This window comes from Aedes aegypti, chromosome 2, assembly GCF_002204515.2.
Source record: "Aedes aegypti strain LVP_AGWG chromosome 2, AaegL5.0 Primary Assembly, whole genome shotgun sequence".
Classification (NCBI taxonomy): domain Eukaryota; kingdom Metazoa; phylum Arthropoda; class Insecta; order Diptera; family Culicidae; genus Aedes; species Aedes aegypti.
In genome coordinates, this window is record NC_035108.1 from 386,421,958 (window position 1) to 386,446,217 (window position 24,260).

The 24,260-nt window shown below is 37.8% G+C and overlaps 1 protein-coding gene across 1 annotated transcript in view; it reads left to right on the forward strand.

The window, feature by feature from the left end:
• Nucleotides 1-24,260, forward strand: part of LOC5564911 (zinc finger protein 236) — a 217,313-nt gene that overhangs the window by 143,162 nt on the left and 49,891 nt on the right. Inside the window, exon 6 of the mRNA XM_021846929.1 lies at nt 2,724-3,098. Within this exon, the coding sequence (XP_021702621.1) occupies nt 2,724-3,098 (375 nt within the window). The remainder of the gene's footprint in view (nt 1-2,723; nt 3,099-24,260) is intronic.

Below are 24,260 nucleotides of genomic sequence, written 5' to 3' on the forward strand. Positions count from 1 at the left end.
CAAACACGTCGAGTGAGGGTGTAAAAAAATGCGAAATTTTTTTCTGGTATTCTTTCTCTCTTATTGCTATGCTCACCTTTACACACATTTCAAAAGCATTCTTGAGTGTCCCGCCCGAACAAAACAGCCCTCACGAAGTAGTGATGGTACTCTTGACTAATGATATTTTGCTCTATTGTGTTTTGTGCTGCATCTTCCTCGCTCATTTTTCGTTGCCTCTCTGCTTAGTATTTTTTCGCTCCCTCGCAAAGAAGCAAAGGCAGTGTGCTGCTCTAGAGTATGTCACCGAACTCTGATGATGTTGGGGAGAATTATCAAGCCTGGCTAAGACCATCTGAAGTCTGAAACATATTTTCAAGAGTCTGATATTGAAATTCCTTAAATAGATCTTGCCGAAATCCAACAAAAAATCTTGCAGATGAGAAGATTTCAACAAGAACTCACGCCAGCATTTTATTAAAGATATTCCCAAAAGTACGATGAACAAATCTTGGAGATAATTTTCCAGCTTTGTGATCAAACATCTCTTGCTAAACAATAACGCTCCAAAATGAGTTGCACTCCCCATGAGGTCGCCTTGGCTAAGGAGAATTTAAGACGGAGAGAAAGTATATGGGAATCCGGCCATTTTACAAAAAAAAAAATTCCAGCACAAGTGTGGGGCGAAGCAGATAAGGGATAAAATTTAAAATAAGCGTTCCATCAGAAGTTCTCATTGAATAATTTTCTAAAAAGGTCAGGAATCTACCACATCCAACCACTTTGAATATTATAAGAAACTAGCAAATGGGCTGCTTAGGAGCAAAACTACGGTCGTAGAAAGAATTTGTCATAAATTTTACAGGAATTCTTCAATGACGTGTCAGTGTCGTATAGAATCCTTGCAGTCATTTTAAAAGAATCTTTACTACACTGCCCATAACTGCATATTTGTAACATTCGATATTTTTGACGGTTTCGAGTTAGTACCGGGGAGAGTCATCAAATGACAAATACTCTCGATCAACTTACTGAAATCTGTGATATTGTTCTGGAAAATTCGAAAAAAAATACCAAGTTGTTTTGTCACATTGGTAATTGTAACCGCATAACAGTAACATTGAGATTATACATGAGGCTCATAATGCAGTAGCAACGAAATTTTTATCAGAATTACTTTCTGTCTATTCACCCAATATGCGATATGAGTTGTACAAAGTTTCAGCCTCAAATAGACACTTTTGAATTCTTAGTGATTTTGGAAATTTTAGCGTCATACCATACTGCAATAAAATGCAAACTTGGCATCCCATTTACTGAATTCTGTCGAATGTTACAAATATGCAGTTATGGGCAGTACAGATATCAGACAAAACCCCATAAAAATCTTGCTGGTAGATTCGAGAAGATTGCACTAATGGTTTGAGCGAAAACAGTGAAGCATTTCGAATTACTTCAATCCCGTTACTAGTTCCACATGAAAGTTTTTGAGTATCTCAGCAGTATCCTAGTAAAAATTGACAAGAATTAAGCCGAAACATGTTAAAAATTGCAATTTCATTTTCAATTGTTAATTTCATTTTCAATTCGGTTAGGTGAAATTAAATTTACCATTTATCACTAATAGAAATCCATTGCAAGTTTTTTACTAGTATATAAAGACACGACATTTATTTACAATGGCTTCACGACCCTTTAGGAGTCCCTCCTCTGGGCGGACTATTGAATCAACAGATCAACTAAATTTTGCGGAGTAAACATATTCTAACAATTTGAAATAGGTTAATGAGATATTTCGTTAATTATGCTCAAATTTTGTTAAAGATATACCACAATAACATGCTGTACATATTTTTCAACTAATTTATATATTTCACTGCTGATCACTTTATGTTTAAGATCACCTTATGTAAAATACGACATACAGTATATTTTACGGAAATTCAGTTTTAATTCGTTGGAAGAGACGAAAAATGTGCATATTTCAAGCCAACCAGAATTTACCCCCCTTGTACTACTCGAAGTTCACTATCGAAATTTTAACAAATACCGTATTGATTCGAATTGCCATTTCAATTGTATATTTGGACTAAATTATACTTTTTCCGCTCAAGATACATATCAACGACGTCTTCTACATTTGAATCGATAAAAGTTGACGGAATAATATTTTTTGGTGAATTAAGGCCGGTATCTGGGATTCGAAGAGTCCGCACAATTTGAATCAACCCGGTACACCCATATGTTGGTTCCGGGTCATCTGGCCCAATATACTAATAATAAGCTCTTCAGTCTTAGTTCAAGAAACAGCCAGTGCTGAAAGGAGCAATTATTCACTTCTCTGCTAGCGGTATTAGGTGCCAGCAAAGGTTTTTGCATTGCGTTTGTAGTCAGCTTTTGACCGTAACTAGAACGGTTCACGACTTCTCTTGAAAGAACAGCATATGACCAAAAGATGGAAAAATCTCTTATGAAGATTTGAGCATTGTGTGTATATCATTATATCAGTATAACTAAAAAAAACTACTGATGATTTTAACAAGGTAAAATTACCCAGATATGCAGCTTAGTCATAAAAAAAGGATCGGTGACCATTGCAGATTTTTTCTGATAATAATGGTCTGAGGAACACCGTTGTGTCGGGTTTGCTCATTATCCCCGAAAAAAGTTTCATTTTTTCCGTTCCTCTTCATTAATTTTTCTCATCTTTATTTTGTTGTTTTTTTTTCACGCCATTTTCACAGGTCAAACTCGCAGGCAGAATTTTTATATCATGAAATTTTGCACTCATCACAGACCGTTTCCACGTCGCTGGGGACGCCGGATGTGGCAACGAAAATCACCTGCCCACTGTGCAAAAAGCAATTTGCCAAGGCTTCGTTGCGTTGCCACCTGCGACAGCACACGGACGAACGAATTTTCCCATGCGAGCTGTGCCCCATGAGTTTCACTCGAAAGGCCAATCTCAAGAATCACATGGTGAACGTTCATACCAGGAAAGTGAAAGTCAAAGAAGAAGCCATCGACAACGATGCTAATCAGACGGCGATTGTGCAAAAGCCGCAAGAACCTCCAAAAAGTGTCGTCTGTGCTACTTGTGGCAAGGCGTTTCCCAACAGGTAAGTACTATACAACACTATCATGAGTGTACGAAACCCTTGACTTATGGGTTTTCACGATCAGACTCACAACAGGTTAATTACTCCCAGGAAGAATAGAGATTTTCAATAGTCTGCCTAAGACAAGTTTATGACACTTGACTAGACCACCTCAATACAGGCGAGTTGTTTCATTAACATGACACTAAAAACATCCCGCATGTGGGGCCTGGTCCAGTTTTCGTGCTTGCATATGCAATGCATACTACTCGATGTAAATAATTAAATATTTTTATATCCTAACACCCTACTTTACGGCTGTTTAGATAAGCTCTCGGCTTCAATGGTCATACGGCGTCCAATCAATGGCGTAAACTGTGCAATAGTTGACCCTCACGATGTGCCCAAATCGTAATTGCTATAAAATTTTTGTTTATTAATATCATTTTTTATAAGGCACAACATATGAAACTGCACTTGAAGTACATCGAAAACTTTACATAAAACTTTTAATTCGAAAACTTATTTTATTTTTGTTTTTGAGTGGTTTTGATTTAATCTACAATTATATTCGATCATCATTTCTCTAAAATGTAGAAACAAAATGTCTTAAATATAATGACCGAAGTGAAAAAAATGCTCATTCGACATTCGCAACGAATATTCTCAAATAAACTATCAAAGCCTCGAGAAGAAACGAGAATATGAATATCTCATGTAACTACTAATATTGTTTAGAGATAATTGCCCCTTTCTGGGTGAAGTATCTCTAAACAAAAAAAAAAAGATTGTTTTACATTAATTCAAAAAGGATTTACGCATCAAAAAAGTGTAACAAAATTTACCTTCCTTGAAAGCCCAAAAGGCAATCGCGCAGCTATTCAAAAAAAAACATACTGTGGGTGGTACATGAATGTTGGAATCCCAATCCGATCTTTTTTTTTTTCTTTGTAGGATATTTTCTCGTCTTCTTAGAATAAAGTCAATCAGCAAAGAGAGCTCTTGGTAAATATCAAAAGTAGGCTCTGTTTTAGCTGAGATATTGTGGTTCTTTTGAAAAAAATTCCGTTCGCGGTAGCCGCCAAGTAGAGCAGTGCGCCGAAATATTTTTGATCGGCGGCGGTGTGACAACATTTTTGTGTCGGCGGCGGCAGCGGCGTCACGCCGTAGACATGTGGAGAAAATTGAATTGAAAGTTTTTTGCTCAAAGCATTTTTAGCCAATTGATCATTTTTGTGTTTGGCCAAGCTTAATAGTTGTGCGTTTAATGCTATGGCAGTTTGAGTACCGTTCTTCTTCTTTCTGGCGTTACGTCCCAACTGGGACAAAGCCTGCTTCTCAGATTAGTGTTCTTATTAGCACTTCCACAGTTATTAACTGAGAGCTTTCTTTTGCCGATTGACCACTTTTGCATGTGTATATCGTGTGGCAGGTACGAAGATACTCTATGCCCTGGGAATCGAGAAAATTTCCTTTACGAAAAGATCCTCGACCAGCGGGATTCGAACCCACGACCCTCAGCATGGTCATGCTGAATAGCTGCGCGTTTACGCGTTTGAGTACCGTATCGGCTGTAAAATATTGCGTTTCTTTGAAGTTGTCATGGAAGGAACTGATGGAGATTTTCTTAGAAGCAACGATTATTTCAATATTCATTTCACGGCAACCACTCTGCCGTACTTGTATTTTATAACTACCCAATACGGATCCTATGAGGAACATACTAACCTCACTCTGATTACAGAGTTTTCAAATTTCAACATTAAAAATTTCATTCATTGAAAAAAGTATTGAAAAGCCAGACAAATATTCCTAGGAATATTTAGAAAAATTCGCCCATCGATACGAATGTGTTTCATTAAAGGAATTATGTAAGAAGAATGTTTGGAGAAACTTTTTCAGATCGGTTGGAGGAATTGTTTGGAGTATCCTTTCAAATATAGAAATATTTAAGGACTCCTTGAACAATCCAAGTGCCTTCTAATACATATATATAGTAGCAGTAAATGAAAAATATGATAAGGCATCCTTGGAAGAACTTCTGGAGTAATCCCTGGAGAAATATCAGAAAAAAATGCCAGGAACACTCTTGTAGGCTGAAGTTTGGGGATGAAGCCCTTAGAGGATTCAATGTGGAGTCGAGGGATATTTTTTCTTGAAGAATCTCTAAAAGCACGCATTGAGAAATTTCTGAAAAAAAAAATGGTGTATTATGCTGCCCAAGTTGCATGGTCGACGTGACCACCAGCACTATCATTACTGAGAAAATGTGTTTCGTTTTCCCAGCTGCATTCTTGAATCTTTAAACAATTTGGCTCAATTTCCTCTTGTAATTCATATACATATTTCAGAACAAATGAGCGCTGTTCGCATGTCCCGCGAAAGTATTATTATGTAAAGAATGCAAAATCAATGAAAAAATGCATTTTAGTCATATTAGCGCTTACGTCGTCTATGCGACTATTCCATACCCAGCCCCCTTCCCCCTCGATGTCATTTGTCCACAAAAAAACAAAATTTGTGTGGGCCGTGGTCATTGTCCTGATTATTTCTAATGCATTTGTAAGATAAGAGATATCTGAATAATACTCTGTAGGAATTTTCGGAAACACTTCTGAAGGAGGACCATGTTTTTTTTTTAAATTCTTAAGAAATTTCTTGAATAAATTCTTTAAAAAGTTTCCGAAGGAATACTTGGAAATTCAGAAAAAGAAATCACTAGAAAAATAAAGGAAAAACTCTTTAATGATGTTTCATGGAAATCATTGGTGGTATTCCTGAAAATGGATGAAATCTTGAGCAAGTTCGTGAAGGAATCCTAAAATAAAATTTTGTGAGAATTTCTGGATCATTTTGAGAATTTTCTGAACCTAGTGTAATCTCTAGCGAATTTCATCAAACATAAATCGTTGAATAAATTCAGTTGTCCCATATCAATGTAATCCTTGTAGAAATCCTTTGAAAAAAACACAGAAAAAAACGGCTGCAGAATCAGTAATGGAGTAATTATTATGATGCATCCCTACAGAAGCGTTTAAAATTTTCTCTGAAAGAATGCTTGGAGTGCTTCTTGGATAAAAATTGGAGAATGTCCTTCCGAAACTTGAAAAATAAAAATCCCGGGGGAATCTCTGCAGGATATTTTGACGAAATTCCTAGATAATTGTTATTTAATTTTCTATAGAGACTGCAAGGATAATCTTTAAAGTTATTTATGAGCGAATCTCTTGAAAACTTCCTACAGAAATCCCGAAAAAAATAAAAGAAGAAGTGTATAAAATCCCTAAATGAGTTCTTTATACCCAAATAAATTTATAATCCCAAGTGAAGAAAATCCTTAAATTAATTAATTCAATCCTTAAATAAATTCTTTAAATGCCAGAGGAATCTTAGAAATATCTGTGAAGCCATTCATAAAGAAACCATTAGAGAACCAAACATATTGGGAAAAAATTTCGAAGGAAATTCCTGGGCTTGATGGAATTCATTTAGGAGTATCGGATAGGACTCTTCATAAAATTCCTTGGCAATGGAAAAATTCCTGATGATTTTTCGATTTTCTCGCATGGGATTTGTAAAGAAATTGCTGAAGAAATCTCTGTAAGCGTTCTTGTAAGAATCTCTGTCCTTATAGGCATTCTGAAGTTACAGCTCAAAAAAATTATGCAGGGAATCTTAGAGGTGTTCATGAAGAAATCCGAGTATGTATTCCAGGATAATTGAAAAAATTTCAGGAGGTATCCTCAGAAGAATCTATGGAAGGATTCTCTATGGAATTCACAGAAAAATTACTGAAGGATCCCCTAGAAAAAAAACCATGGAGAAATTCCTGGATAAAATCAATGATTCATTTATGTGAGTATGTTTATAGGATGTTGTGGAATATGTTTATCCTAAATACCAACGACACCAAATTTTGTTTTTGTTGAAGAGTTCCTTTTTCCGAGCTATATTATTAATCGGCGTGAAAGTACAAAATTAGTAGTGATGACCGGCGTATGGCGTTACGTAAAATTAATCGGCGGCGTGGCGCGGCGGTGCACAGATCTACTGTCAAGTTCTACCGCAGCTGTCGATGAAAATCAATAAAGCACCAGCTGCGGTAGCTTTCTGTTCAACCATAGAACGGAAAGTTATCTCTAAAAAAGCAATATAACATCAGAATGAGAAGAATAAGAAGATCTCAATATTCTTAGATATTTCACCGCTTAAGAATTTAAGCTTTCACTTTTAAGGCTGGTTTGCTACTGACAAGATAAGGAATCGCCTATCTCGATGCGTGGAATGTCATTTCAAATGGAGCTCTCTGTAGGAAATTTCTTGACCCATTTAGTCAAGTAATTTCTTTACTTTTTCTTGAGTTGCTATATATAATGCTAAAAGTTGTTTGTATTCCCATCGTTTGAGGAAACATTTCAACCAATTTAAGATCTTAAATTTTTGAATTTTAACATCTTAAGCAACAAAGAAGTTTGAAAGGCCCTAAGGAAGTTATTTTAGTTATTTATGAACAGGGAAGACTGGGTAAACTTGATCCCACCCGATTTTGGCGGAGTCTTTTTCGGAGAAATGTGTAGGAATCATTTCTGAACGAAATCTTGAAAAAAATGATATGAAGCTTTTTTTATCTATTAGCTGACCTTCTTCTTTTTCTTAACATTACGTCCTTACTGTGATAGAGCCTGCTGCTCAGCTTAGTTCTTTCACAGTTATTAACTAAAAGCTTTCTTTGACAAAGTTGCGATTTTCTCTTTCGTATATGCCCAATAAAGTCAAAGAAATGTTCATCTCCTTCAGCATGGTTTGCGCTATAGGTGTTTTTACTGATAATTAAAACGTTGTTCATTCGTACTCGAAAGCAATGTTTAAAAGGTAATATTCTATACAATAATTTCAATACTTTTTATAAAGTACATTGATAAACCACCGTACGATTTTTTTAATCTTTCATATGAAATCCATGAAAAATTTAAACAATCCTGGTAAATATATGTAGGTGAAAACAAATAATTGATTTCAAAGCAGCTGGCGATTAAAAGAAGAAAAATACTTTTAAGCATGACGCCAACATAAGAAATATATTATTTTTCTGCATTATATTTCTGCTATTATTACAAAACCTTGAAAATTTATTTATAAAGTTTCTTAGTTTCCTAAGTTTTCTGATGTAATCGATCCCAATCTCTCACTTGAAAAGTTTTTTTTTTTTAATTCTTCATAAAACAGTATTGACAAAACAAAAAAAAAGCTACCGAGTAGTCGAAATAGGAATTTTTCTATTTACTTTTATACCAACAAATCTTCATACTTGCTACACCAATGGTTGCAGTGGATATCGCTCTTACCTTAACATCTACCGTTTCAGTCCAGATCGAGAAACGACCGGGACTAAAATTGTCAATAGAACTAGACTGATCCCTAAAACCACATTCTCCTGTGCTCCCTTATGCCTCCCATTCCTCCCCAATCACATGCATCAGCCACGTGTGTCCCTTCAGCAATCCAGGATAAACATAATACGGGGAAATTACTATCGCCGTTGCTGTAAAGCAAACAAAAACCTCAAATTTTCTGCCCAAACATCGTTGATCCAGCTTGGATCTACTATACGAGACCACCGTTTCGGAATCACAGCGACCAGCGTTGGGCAAATTTGTCTATAACATCGATGTTACTGAATCGGTTCACATTTGAACTGCCGAATCGATTCACTGATTTAATCAAATCCTTTGAATCGATGTTTTTGAATCGATTCGAATCAAATACGATTCATTTTTTTTTAAGTTTTAGATAAGACCAAAAACATTTGCATTCGATTTTAACATACTTAAAATAAATTAGATTTGAAATTCAAAAGAACAGATCTACTACTTCAAAGCTAGTTTAAAATTTGGTTTCGTTTTCACCAGCTTGTTGAGAAATATTCATCAAGTTCAACCAAATGAATTGAATCAAAAAATTGAATGAAGAAAATCGATTCAGCATATTTCAGATGCCCCAAACATCGATTCAAAAAATCGAATGATCGGATTGAAAACATCGATTTTCGGAACATCGATTCAAAATCACCCAACACCAGCAGCGACCATTCACGCAACTACATCACCATCGAGGCTAGGAACAAGCAAGGTTGCTGAAACCGTGTCTTTAGGAAAAAAACAGCATGGCTGACCATCATCATTATTACTATTGGCGTTGACGGCGTTCATTGACTAGCTATTTTTAGTATATATCTGGCAACGTTCCTATTCAAAACTGATTTGAGACGAAATTTTTATCAACACATCAACTCTTTCAAAAAGTACGATGATTCCTTCCGATGATACATCACTTGAACGTCCACTCGGATTACCAATTGCTGTGCAAGGCCTTCTTCGAACCATAGTATACCTGTGTACAGATTTCAATAAATTTATCGGAGGAGAAAGATTCATTGTAAGTGGTTTTTGTTCACCTCTTGACCTTATGACTGTTTTCCTTTCGCTACTTGATGGTAACTCTAATCCCCAATGAAGCTCAACATTATCCCAACGCCCCCCGTACAGGTAGAGTAAAGAGGGGCAAATTTAACTTTTCTAGTTTTTTTAGCTTGATTAAAAACACATGTTATAAATGTCATGGGTAGGACTTACTTTGACTGAGGACTGAGTTTGATGAGCAGTATTGTAGCCGATAAGTTATTTTAATCAACTACTATAGTTTTTCGTGAAGCATTGATTATTCCACAAAAGTCAAACAGCTGCCCCACCATACTCTACCGATAGTGCTGTGCTCTTCCAGGCCCGGTTGATATGCTGTCTGGGTCGATCGTCGTCGCCATAAAAGCAACAGTGTAGCGCCACCTTCCAATGACCGACCGGTAAGCTAACGGCTGGCTGACAAAGCATCCGAAGAAAAAGAATAAGAGCGGGAAACCGATAAAATGCAAAGTTAATTACAGAAAATCTAACGTAATTTGTGAAAATAGCTACTTGACTTGATAGATTTATATAAAAGTGATGCTTCTTACCGGTCCGCTCCTAGCTGGTTGGTGGTGGACGATAAGCATCCCGAGCTACCGGGAAAGAGGGGAGCATTCGGTTCGGTTGTAGTCCGGTAAGCAGCTAATGGCTGGTGAAGGACATACGTGGGGATCAATACACTTATTTATGTGGGTGTTTAGCGTTGGTCTGCTACATAGGTAGATTCAATTTGCACTGACATAGGACATTAGGTAACGCCAGAAGGTGAGCAGTAAAATTATCATCAATAATGGACGACATTCGGGAGATTACTGAAGAAAATATGGGACAGTGTTTTTTGAATGTGTATGGAAAAAAGTACTAGAGTAGATTTTATTTCTTAGATCAATACGTTTGGGTTCAAATCTTAATCCGGTTGACGATTTATGCGGCTTAAGGTAACACGGAAAACCATGTTATTTTCCCTATATTTTGTCTCACTCTAACAATTTTCATCAAAACTTTGCAGAAGCAAATCTCGAATTTTAGTGAATCGATATAGCTGAAAATCTAATGGGTTGTGCACTACATATATTGGATCATTTTTTCATATCGATGTATGGAGTGAAAGTTGAGATTTGAGATTTCTTCAAATGGATAGGGCGATTATAATAACGTCCCGTGTGGCCTTAAGCAATTGTTCCAATTTTCCTGTACAGGGTGGCCGCAAATTATCCGAACAGCAAAGTATGCGAAAGATGATCTCGCATTGAAAACAATGAAAAACCAATGTCCATGTACCTTATATAATACATCTATATACTAACACAAAATACAACTTGAAATAATTTCGAATTGATAGCTTGTTACTAAGAAAGGCAAATTTAAATTTTTCGAAGACGATTTTCCTGAGGGCCGCTAGTCATACTGGAGATGTGTTATCCCTAAAATCTAATAGGAATGAATCCAAATGTCCTATTATTATTTGAAGTAACCTACAGTTTAGTAGCTTCAAGTTAGACTACAAATAGAAAACTATACGGTTCAAATCCAGTGAGTTCTACAGACATTTTTTTTTTCGTCATAAAGCTCAAAAAACAGCTCTCTTCAAGACACCTCTACTCATTTGGCTTGTTTTTTCAAATATTTGAGTTCGGAAATATGTCAAACTTACTTCTTATGAATATAATAAGCCAATGCTTGAAACCATGTAAGAATATTGAATTTATTATGCTTGATTTTATAGAGACATGTCTTCAAAGTTTGTACGGATAATTTGCGGACACCCTGTATTTCTTCAGAAATGCGTCGAAAGTACATTTGTTCCTCTAAATTTATATATTGTGCACATTAAATATCAAATTAGAATTTCTTAAAGACAATCTATGTTTGCGTACTTTGTTGAAAAATATGTAAAATCAATTAAAAGCAGTATTGCCAGTCATTCCTTGATCCTTAAAGATTCAGGACGCACCTTTGTTCACAAAAATGCTCTGTCAGTAGGCAACAAAATGTTATTCTTTGAAAAGATATCAGAGTGTTTGCTAAACCTTTCACCTCGGAAAATTTGACTTTTTAGTGCTTTTATTAAGAAACATTCCTCAAAACCATGGAAAAGAGATCTTCTAAACTGTTATCGTTCTCGAAACTGTTCGAAATGATCAATGACCATGCGGTTAAAGTTACCAAGCATTTAGCCGCATCGAGTCAAGGAGTGTTGGTTCGATTCCCGCTTCAGGTCGGAAAACTTTTCGTCAGGAACGTATTTCGACTGTGTCACTGGGCGTTGCTTGCTAGTCCGTTGTCTAGTGTAGTGCTTCCTTCAAAGGACGATACGTCCAAGGGAAGTGTTAATTAATAGGTGTCTTTTTTAACTTAGTCCAATTTAAATATTTTGTTCTATCAGAATGAGAACACAAGTAAGTTCATTTTAAAATGGCAGTATTTCGGTCATATTGGAACTAAAACAAATCATGAGCCAGCATTCAGCGGATAACCCAAAAGTTAATGTTTTGGTGAAGTTGTTTGGTGCATTCATCTAATCTATCCATCCATCATCTCCATGTTCAAGTAGAATACCTTTGAATAAACTATTACTTACCACTGTAAAGGGATTCTTGGTTTTCGTTAAGGATTCGTTGATTCCATAAAGAATTCTTAGACATCAATGGGTGAAAATCCTGAGGTTTTAGAAGAAATCCGGAGAGAGCTCTTCGGATTTTGATACGAATTAGAGGATGATAATGGTAATTCTATGATTATCAAAGCAATTCTTGATTCTCGACAGGTTTTTCAATAACAATACTCCTAGAATACGAACAGGAGTTCTTGGGATTTCGGAAACAATTTGTCAGATTCCTGCTCTAATTCTGATTCCGTTAGAAACTCTCCCATCTCGGAGAGCATTCTAGTTTGAACTCAGAATATTCACTTTCTGAGTTATAGGTTACTCAAGCCTGACAAATTTCAAGTAAAACTGAACAACTTCCGCATTCGCATTCCGTTCCACGGTGTGAGAACTGGCAGAGATTGAGTGCTGTATTCGCCCATGCTGACAAATCACTTTTGCCAAACGTTGGCATTTGCAAGTGAGCGTCCTGTTGGTGATCTAACGCAAAGCTAAGTTGCGTAGATGGCGCTCTTCTAAAATAGAGATTAATGCAGCTTAATAAAAACTTCTAGTGATAGAGTTGTGTTTGATTCTTCGACCTTGACGCTTGCTCCTGCTGGGGCCGGCGATGAGGGCAGGATCAAACATGTCGCGCGTCCGTCGAGTGAAAGTGAAAAAGTGGCGTGATCGCTTAGTTGTGTTTGATCCTTCGACCTTGACGCTTGTTCCTGCGGGGGCCGGCGATGAGGACAGGATCAAACATGTCGCGCGTCGGTCGAGTGAAAGTGAAAAAAAACGCGATCGCTTAGTTGTGTTTGATCCTTTGACCTTGACGCTTGCTCCTGCGGCGGCCGGCGATGAGGGCAGGATCAAACATGTCGCGCGTCGGTCGAGTAAAGGCTCCCCCAAATCTAAGCGACTTTTTACGGCGACAGCGACAAACAATCGCCGCGATTTCGCTTATGTTTCGCTGCAAGCACTGTTTGAAGAGCCCGTCTAAGCCACAGCGACGCGATTTCACAGCGATTCGCGTCGTGTCAGTCAAGATGGTTACACAGAAGAGTGCTTGCAGCAACGTGCGTCCAGAAAGCCCGATAAGTCGTCAGTTATTTTCCCTCTCGGGTCTCGCTCCTATTTTCTCTAAGTGCTTTTATATAGCCGAGCAAACGAGTGGAACTGAAAGTGGATTGTTGGTGCTCAAGGATGACGGATCAATTAGTGAGCTCGTTTCATGCTACTATTTCTAATCTATAAAATATGCATGACTACACATTTAATCGTTAAAACGTTGAGACGACGTAAATATGATTTTTCAACAAACTTTGAAAGGTTCGTCACTGTGAGTGTCGACATAAACTCTCATTCATAAATTATTTATGTCTATTTTTTTTCAAAACTCCTTTTTCTTTTAACCTTTATTTTTGTAATCGAAAAATAGTTTGAATGGTTCGACACTACAAGTGTAGACGTGCGAAAGGTTCACTTTATTCAACAAACTTGGAAAGGTTCGTCGCCTCAAGTGTCGGCATAATTTTTCTCTACATAGATATTGTTCATATCAAACGAAAATATTATATTTACATATAAGCATGTTTATATCTCACAAATAATTAATTATCATGGTCTAATCGCTTATCAAAGTGAATCATGTGACCCAAAGATCCTCCCCATTAACAAACATCCCTCCCAGTAACCTTTGTGTAGATGCAGAGGAAAACACGGTCTCCAAATAGCAAAGGTTACACACTAACATTCCTTCCCCTAATCCCACCTGACTGCAAGGACGTGCGGCGCCGTTATTGACCATGCATAAATAGAGGCACTGAATTATGCACACTGAATAAGATTATGGCCAATCCCAGCCGAACTTCTAGTTGATTCTTTGTGTATTTTCACTGACTTCGGTCAATCACGGAATATTTGTATTTGTATTTGTACTTCGTCTTCAATTATAAAAATTGTACAGACTGTTCTTATTCTAATCTCCTTATCCTAGATTTAAAATGCGTCTTCGACATACCAAAGTCATGTAATCTGCTTACTTCATTGTATGCTCTTAAACAAGAACTGTAGCTACTGTGTTGTCCATAGTTGGTTCCATGGAACGGTACACTAATCGCGGGATAGCTGCGCAGGTTTCGTGATGGAACTTGAAAGTTTGTTTGTTCCAAAAGCTCTGGACAATCGGTGTTTCCCTCAAGAACGTCAAAAACGAACAATCGTTGGCTGTTTTTCCGTCGATCTGACAAAGTCTCCAGCCCAATAAGCCTGCAACGCGTTTGATAGTCCGGTAAATTTACAGGGTCATTCCACGGAAGTTGGCGCAAGGCGAATCGAATAAATTTCCGCTGAACTCGCTCTATGCGGATGATGTGCGTTGCTTGGTAAGGAGCCCATATTGGTACTGCATACTCGAGAATGCTTCGAACCAACGAACAGAAGAGCGTTTTCAATGTGTAAACATCAGTGAAATTTGATGTGTGTCTCCGAATGAATCCAAGAACCGAAAATGCTTTGGCTGTCATATTTGACATATGTTCATAAAAACGTAGTTTCGAGTCAAATGTAACACCTAAGTCACGGATGGTGTCGGACCGTTCAAGCGAGTGGTTACCGATGGTGTACTGGTAATTCATTACATTTCGACGACGCGTGAACGAAATCACTCGGCATTTCGATATGTTGATCTGCATCCCGTTCTGATTGCACCACAGCAGAAGGTCATCAATGTCATTTTGCAGGGCAAGACAGTCTATTGTTGATTCGATCACTCTGTAGAACTTAAGATCATCTGCAAACAATTGTTTCGGGGACCTGAGTAGGTAGCACACGTCATTCACGAAAAGAGTGAAGATGAGTGGTCCAAGTACACTTCCTTGTGGTACGCCAGACGGTATGGGAAATTCATCTGATGAAGCTGAATTCACGAACACAGCTGCTTTTCTATGCGTCAGGTATGAGAGAAGCCACCCAGTGATGTGTTCAGGAAATCCCATGTGCTTCAGCTTTTCGACGGCGTACACGTGTGGAACAACATCAAAAGCCTTAGAGAAGTCAACATAAATTGAATCAACCTGCTTTCTCTGCTCAATCTCTTTGAAAAGCACACTGGAATAGCACATAAGGTTCGTCGTCGTTGATCTGTGCTCTACAAAACCATGTTGGTGTTCAGAAATCACCGAGTGGACTGTTCTATACAGTGCATCTCGAACCATTGATTCAAAAACTTTTCCGAGAGAGCAAAGAATAGAAATTCCTCGATAGTTTTCGACGTGATTTGAGCTGCCCGATTTATGTATAGGTACTATTCGAGCTGCTTTCCAGGCTTTTGGAACGGTTGTTTTACAGCAATAGCAACCATTGATATGTGTAGTCAGTCTAAGCTAAACTTAATAAAAACTTCTACAAGATTTTTGCAATTCAAGACACAGGAAACCGTAAAAATTAATTTTAATTTGAAAACTTTTATAACCTTACCTCTCTTTTGATCGCCTAAAGCGATCATTAAAATAATCCAAACAGCCGCTATGAAATGCATAGATATCGTCACTGTAGGCTGTCAACAATGCTGTCACAATGTTAATTTTAATACGGTGAGTACCAAATGAGTGACCTTCAATGATCCATTAAACCGTGGTAATTTCTCTCATTTACATAAAACTGAGAGGAAATTTAGAACTTCCAAATCAGCATCAGCCCACTGCAAGTAAAACAGTGTTCTGGTCAAGATATTTTTAAGAGTGGTGCACTGCCGTGAATCGCAAGTCAGTCCCATCTGTAAAAAGTAGGCATTGAGATAATCGACTTTAAAGTTTACAAACTCGTTTTCCATAAGAATAATCAAAAAATTCCAGAAGATTTGAACATGTTCATATGTTGATGAAACTTTCACAATTTGCGTTTCACTATGATATCTATGCAAGAAAAATATAAAGATTATCAGAACACTGTTCATTTTTGTGTTACACTGTGTGGAATTCTGTAGTGGGACTGATTTGCAGAATTAAAGCAGTGAAAGATACTCTTTTAGGCTAACGATCAGTCATTGTTTCATTTTGTTCCGTCGTGTTCTAATGCTAATTAGTAAATACTGTTTGTGGATCCGTTTAGAGCAATTTAAAAAATATATATACTAAAATGGCATGAAAAAAGCCCCATTTGATCAGCTGTCATTATACTCCTTGCCCACATATCTACACAGTAAAATGTTGTAAAAATATTATTATACTTGTGTTGGTTAAATGATAAAACTACTAAAATGAGAAATGAAACGATCGGACGATTGGAATAATTTTATGTTATTAGTGAAAATTATCATGATTTCATTACTTTGGCAGTTTTTATTTATGAGGGAAGTTGTTTTAAAAACAATATAGAGATGCTCTTTCATTACAAATAACTTTCAAATACAAAAACTTGTGTTGATTTTTTTTTTTCTGTGAAGTTATCCATAAAAATGCTTGAAACAGTAGTTTCTAATGAACATTGGAACACGACGGAATAAAATGAAACAATGCCTGATCGTTAGCCTAAAAGAGTACCTTTCAAATGGAAGATGTTTGGTTTGCCGCTCTATGCCGCTTTTCATAATATTTCGAGATAAAAAGTTACTATTTTAACTGAAATTGTTAATAACTTTAAAAGAGATGATATAGAAAATTGGATACTTCGAGAAAAACAATGATTTTTTTATTGTTGGCAACTTTCTAGAACAAATATTTTTGCTAAAACCGTTATGGAAAAAGTTATTTTAAAAAATCTGGTTTAAAGAGCGTTTTATATTTTTCTTGAATAAACGTTTGTACAAAGTTAGGGCCAGAGAAGAAAAAAATTAATAATCATTATCTACAACTTTGCTGAAGACTGCCACTCGATTAGAGCGAATATAAAAAAGCATATTTTCACAGCTATGGTGAGTATACCGGTACCAAAAGTGCACAAGTAGCCGCTCATGCCTAATGTTACGGAATATCGCACCGACCCGTACGATTACCCACAGATCTAGTACCCCTCGGGAGAAGGCGATTGACGACAGTTCAGGTTGTCATCGAGTGCGTAATGAGATATGTCAAAGGGAAGAAAAGGAAAATGACATAAAATCAAACAGGAAGGCTCAGAATTGATAAACATCCTTCTCTTAAACTGAATAAAAGCTAATTAATTGATTTATTTTTTTTATTTTGTACAACAGTAAGTTGGCTATATTTTTTTTCTGAATTGCTTATAATTAGAGTTAAAAACCTCATTAAGGTGGTATTTGCTGTAAAACAACCGTTCTGAATTTGTTATTTGAGATAAGTGTGGTAGGTTGAGGTTAGATACCCGTGAGTATGCTGAAATAATGTTAAACATACGAGTTTTATAATGATTTAGCTATTATTCGAAAGATCTTCTGATCGTTGGGTCACTAGAAGATAGATTGTTGGGACATTAGGAGCTTAGGGAGAGAGACCGATGTAAGTAAGGATGCTCTACTGTTCAACAAAATTATTAATAAAAATTTATAGTTTTTAGCTCACGCAAGTTACACAAAAACAACTGTGTTTGCTCAAAGGACCTTGAAACTCCCACGCCCAACACCCTAATTACCGCTCATTAGCGCGAAAACTGGTTTTTCGTACAAAAACGCAAACTTTTTTGCACGGATATCTTCTAACAATATCCCCAACTATCAAATGAAGTCGTCTGAGATTATTTTCATTTGATTAAATTATTCTTTATATTAAATACACTCTGACCCTGTGAGCGGATATTGCATCAGTAGGTATTTTTGTGTGTTTTAGTAACCGCTCATGCTAAACATTTAACAAAATTTTAAAAATATGTTCATTTTTGGATACAGTCTTCCTTGTTCATTGTTGTAGCTATGGGTTTGGCCATAAAAAATCAAGATAAACAACGAGATTCGAAATACTGCATATTTTAGTATGTTCGTCATGAAAATTTTTACCGTGAGCAGAAATAGGAACACTTGATGCAGTAACAAATGCTATTAAATATTTGTTTATGAATGTTCCTCCAATTCATTTTTTACCGCTCAATTCGTATACTACACAGCTACATCTTGACATAAGTATATTATTGATCGATTCAATAGTTATTTTATTATAAACATTCGAACACAAATCTTCCCTTAAAGAAGCGGAATCTGGTGCACTGATTATTGAATGAATTCTCTGATATCTGAAAATACTTTTTGTGATTCGAAAAGAACGCTGAAATATTCGTGGGAATTCTGGAATTTCAGTGGGAATGATTGAACTCTCGTGGTTATTTTTGAATTTCGAGGAGATTGGATTCCAGAAGATATTCTGGGATTTTGACGAAATTGTTTGGATTCCATAACGAAATTCTTGGATTTGAATAGGAATACTCATGAGAAAGGAAAAGCAATTCCTGGAATCAATTCTTGTGATTTCGGTTGGAACACCTGGGATTACAGTTGGGTGTTCTTATAACCTGATAATATTGATGTTTTGGTAAAATCTCCAGTCGGAGATCAGGTTTTATGGTGGGTGTTCTAATATTGGGTTGGAATGCTAGAATATTGATAGGCGTTCTTGAATTTTCAAGAGCATTCCGGGATTCCGGTTGAAATCTTTCCGGTTGGAATTCCAAGACTCCAATTATAGTTCTGAGTTTTGATAAAAGTTTTAGCATTTCAGTGAATATTTTAGTGGTAGTGCTGGTTTTATGGTGGGTATTTATATGTACTTTTCAATAGGTAGTACAAAGATGCTTTATTAAAGGCAAAGAAACTAACAAATCCATTTGAATTTGATTTGTTTTATCCAAAATTAATGTTTTAAGTATTTTTGTTACATAACTATGGTTAAAATTGGTAACAAAAGCAAATGTATGCAAACTTGACCGAATGTCATTTTATAACTATAAAATTCACCTTTATGTGCGCTTGGTTCAACATTCTTTTTTCATGTGATGCCAATTCAGAAGTTTTAGTTTTGAGTACTTTCGAAAAATTGCTATAGTTATTCATTAATTGGTTCTTAATAAAACCAATCATGTACATCTGTCAAACCTAAACACCGAAATTCTTACACCGTCTAAGTAAATTCGCTATTTACAAGCAATTTCCGAACAGCGAAAGTTTGACATCAAGTAGATAAATTCCAAGTAAACGACGTATTCCCCACATGGTCGAAAATTTGGTAACACATTCGACGCCATCTTTTTTGTGCCCCGGAGGCGTCGAGCTTCCCATATTCAAGTTCATTCTGCTTTTAATTGGTCCGCTAGTTGGATCCCAACCCCTCCCCCCAAGTATCAACGTTCCCCCGTCCGAACGAACGGATGACTGCGTTATTATAGGGACAACCCTTCCAAATTTATGATATTAATATGACACATCGGGTGATATACTTTGGAAGAGCGCATACATTACCAGCACCCTCTGACTGAAAACTCTTCTCGCAAATTACGCCGAAGGGATGAGAAAGGATGTAGGTTTTAAGATTTACTGCACCACTACCACACCACTTGTGTTGCTGCTCTTACAATCACTGCCAGTGCCACCACGCACCCCCTGCATCAAAGAATCGCGCTACAACAATACGAGGACTCCTGGGGACAACCCGGGTAGAGGAGAATTGCAAATGAATAACAAATTCTACAATTGAAATAGAATGTTTGAATGTGAAAAATTGTTATTTTTTAGAGGAGTTTAAATAAAATATATAATAACTCAGTTTGTATGGCATAAAAATTTGAACATAACTTTTTTGCCATTACCAACAACAATAATGAACCAATAGCAAGCATATGAAAAAAAAAACAAAAATTACATTATAAGTTTATTTTTGAATTATTTATATAAAAAATATAACTAAATGAGCAACTCACGTGTAGATCAAGATAAGAGTAAATTCATTTGATAGAATTCTTTTTCTGCAATTCACTTTTATCTTCATTATTGATATCAATATGCTCACTTCTCTTTCACTTTGATTGAATTATTAGAGTATGTATTAAAAAACAATAGAATGTTGACACTTCACTTCACTTTGGAAATGAAATAATAAAAATCACACAAAGATTTTTAAGACACATGCCAGTAACAAATTTTGCTATTGATTTGATGTTGAGTGTTATTTGTAAGTATCATAATACTGGATAAACTAGATATGATAACAAAATTGGTTTTCTAAGATATCTTAATTTTATTATTCACCTCTACCCGGGATTGCTCGGGGAGTGCGAGATGACATCCAAACGAGCTACAATAGCGCTCGCTACACTCGTATACATTACAAGTACACATCCACCGATGCTAGGAAAAATTTATCGAATAAATTTTGGCAGCATATGCACTGCTCTGCAGTCCCTGTTTGGCTACAGCCAACCTTGAGGGTTTGATGTAAGCCAGTTGGAAGTAATTACATATTCATACTGTAATTTAGGAAAATGATATAGTTAAGATCTGCCGGTGACACATCCTACACGGCTGGATACATCTTTTGTTCGCATATCCTTGAACGAGAAAATCTCATTACGTTTGGCTAATGCTCCCACAAACATCAAAACTATGCCATCGTGACAGTCGACGTTATGAGCTTAGTTTTTTGCTTTGTTCTAACTGAGGACGAAGAACGAAGGATACGCTTTTGAGTATCCCACTTCACCCGGAATCAATTAAGGCACCTCGGAAAACCCATCATCATTATTGAAAACCATCATCTTCATTCTTCGATAACGTCCCTCTGGAAAACTTTTCCCCAGGATAAGAAACTTCTTCACGTACTACAATGGTTTCTCATCACCTTCGAGTGAGTGGAAGTTCATCTGCTGTCGTCAAATCGATTTCTATATGAAGGGAGAGTGCAAGGTGCCACGAGGAAAGAAAGAGCAATAGCCATTCGATTGACGATCACTGTCCCGGCTGTCGATGAAGTGCACTTTCATCTGAAACTCCCAGTCATCTCGTCCTTGCCTCATTGAGTAAGGTTAAGATGTAGAGGAACATTGCCCAATATGCACCGATGGGCCATGCTCCTCTACATCTAAAATGGTTCAACTCATTCAATCATTACTAGAAGGAAGTTGTATTCTTTACCAAACGACATATTCCGTAAATTGCATTTACGTAATATTACTTGAATGGAATTTGTATGATTTTGAGGCTACGCGGAGGATGTTGAGCACATACATATTTATGAACCAAAGGAACATCTTAAAGGTAATTAAATCCTTTGTATTAATCTAAGGTATGCCTTCTTGAACTCATGCATTATTTGTCTTTGGATAGACTAAAATACGTTGCAATACATACTCACACAGGATCAAACAACTTTGCCTTTGGAGCCGGCCTGATGATAACTTGGTTCAAGCACATTTAAGGTTATACAAGTTTTTTTTTTTAATGGAACCTGTATTTCAAATATTTCTTAGTTAACCTTGAACAGACATTCTACTAAAATTTTGGAATATAATTACATTAGCCCGTATAGGGCTGCAAAACGGTGTGTCGACAATCAGGAAGGAGTCACCAACACAGCTCTGGTTCTCACAAGTTCCTACCTCATGCTTTCACGGTCAAATGATGACAAAGACCGCCAGCTAAGGGTTTCGTAATTGGCTGGTAGTTCAGTCTGGGCACTGTTGTCCTTCTGACATCAGCTAGAGTGAGGAGGTACGTTCCAGGCGTCTGTACACCAGGAGGTGCAGCTCAAACAGCGTCTGTTCTGGCATCCAGCGGCTGAGTATGAAATGATGTATCACGTCAGCTACATCTACGAAGGCAACCCCATCATTGTGATGTAGGTAGCACGACCCCGGTAAGATTGCATATCGAATTCATTATCCACCACGAAAAATGGAGAAAGAAGAAAAAACGAACGTAATTTTTGGCAATGACAACAGCCTACGTATAGTGAACTTTACTGCCACCAGGGTGATGGCCATCGTTAGCACCTACTTTGCACGCAAGGATATCCGTAAGCGTACCTGGCGACATCCAAATGGCGAACTTTGCCACCTAATCGATCATGTTCTGGCAAACGGCCGACATTTTTCCGATGTCATCGATGTTAGAACTTTCAGGGGTCCTAATATCGACTCAGACCATTATTTCGTTGTAAGTGATATCTAGCATGATTATCAACCGTTTCGAGTTCTAGAAATCGGCAATCGTTGCGTTTCAATATCCAACGCCTGTCAGCAGATGGTGTTGCAGCGAACTACCATCAAAAGCTCGATAAGCGGATTTTTTTTTGTGAAATCAACGAGAGTATGAACCTCTGCAATCTTTGGGAGTAAGTGCACGGAGTGGTGAGCACAGTAGCGCGAGAAGTGGTAGGTACTGCCCAACGAAAACCAAGGAACGGTTGGTTCGACGCAGAATGCCAAAGAATGACGGACGAGAAGAACGTGGCTAGAAGCCGGATGCTGGTATCTGGTACCCGTCAGAGCAGAGAGCGGTACAAGGAAGTAAGGGCACCCGAAAAACGGATCGATCGCAGAAGGATCATGAAGAGGCCGTAATAGTTCAGGTGCAAGAAGCTTTGGAACAGAACGACATGCGACGGTTTTACGAATCTGTCAATGGTGTACGGAGAAAGACAGCGCCGTCTCACGCAATGTACAACGACCGGAAGGAAGGAAGGAAACTTGCTGACGGGTAAAGCAATGGTGGCCGCCAGGTGGAAAGAGTACTTCGAGTCATTGTTGAGCTGAGATAACAGAAGTGGATCTGGTAGCAGGATCCAAATCGATGACGATGGACAGGCTGTGGAACCACCAACGCTAGATGAGGTAAAGAAAGCTATTAATGGGCTGAAGAACAACTAGGCTGCTAGGAAGGACGAGCTCCCGGCCGAACTTCTCAAACACGGAAGTGAGCAACTGCACGAACTCTTTCACCGTATCATTTCGAGGATATGGTAGGAAGAACAAATGCCTACTAGTTGGTTGGATGATCTCATTTGCCTTTTGTACAAGAAAGGGATTTTCAGCGAAACTGAGGTGCAACGCTCGATGGATCGAAATTATGTGTGCGGATGGTGGACGAGATTTCGTCATCATTCGTTATCTTAGATGGATTGAAACAGGGTGACACTCTTTCTAACTTGCTGTTTAACATAGCGTTGGAAGGTGCTGATAGGAGAGCCGGTGTGCAGAGAAGCGGTACCATTATCACACGGCCTCATATGCTCATTGGCTCTGCGGACAATCAACATCATCGGAATTGACCGTCGGCCAGTGGAAGAGGCGTTCATGCCTTTCAAGAGGGAGACATCGAAGATAGTCACGATCAACACCACAAAAACAAAGTACATGATAGTTGGTGATCAACGTGGGTCCGGACGTGTTAGTGGTAGCGAAATGGTGCTAGGTGGTGAAAAATTTCAAGTTGTAGAAGAATTTATGTATCTTCGAACACTAGTGACGTGCGACAATGATGTTACCCACGAGGTAAAAAGATGTATTGTATCGGCGTCGCATAAATCACGAGTTGTACCAAGTGTATAAAGAGGAGGATATTGTCAAGCGCATAAAATACGGCAGGCTGTGTTGAGCTGGTCACGTTGCTCTTATGCCGGAAGAACGAAAAAAAAATATTCAACAGAGAACCCGGACGAGGCCGCTGACTTTGTAGTAGGCCGCGCACACGATGTGTTTTTTTGCATTTCAGGAGGACTTAAGGGCACTTATCGTTTATGGCGACTGAAAGCGATTGGCTCAGGGCCGAGCCTAGAAGACTCATCCATTCCAAACGTCGCAGTTTGAATGTGTTCATTGAGGCGTTGAGGCGTACAAGGTGCAAAAACTGCTCTCAACAGGGAAATCAGGCTCAACAAAAAAGCCTCTCTGGAAGAGCTCTGTCGCAACACCTATTCAAACTCGTGGAGTGACGCCTACAGAGTTGCAATGGCGAGTCTAAAGGGCCCAGGTGTACCACCCGATAGGTGTCCGGAGAGAATGAAGACTATCATTGAAGCGCTATTCCCACGGCACGAATCGATGTCCACACCGTACGGAGCTCGGGACGACGATGAAAAAGAATCCCAGGTAACGAACGATGAGCTGATCGCGGTGGCGAAAGACTTAAAAACCCGAAAGGCTCCGGGACCAGAAGGTATCCCCAACGTAGCTCTGAAAGAAGCAATCCAAGAAAAC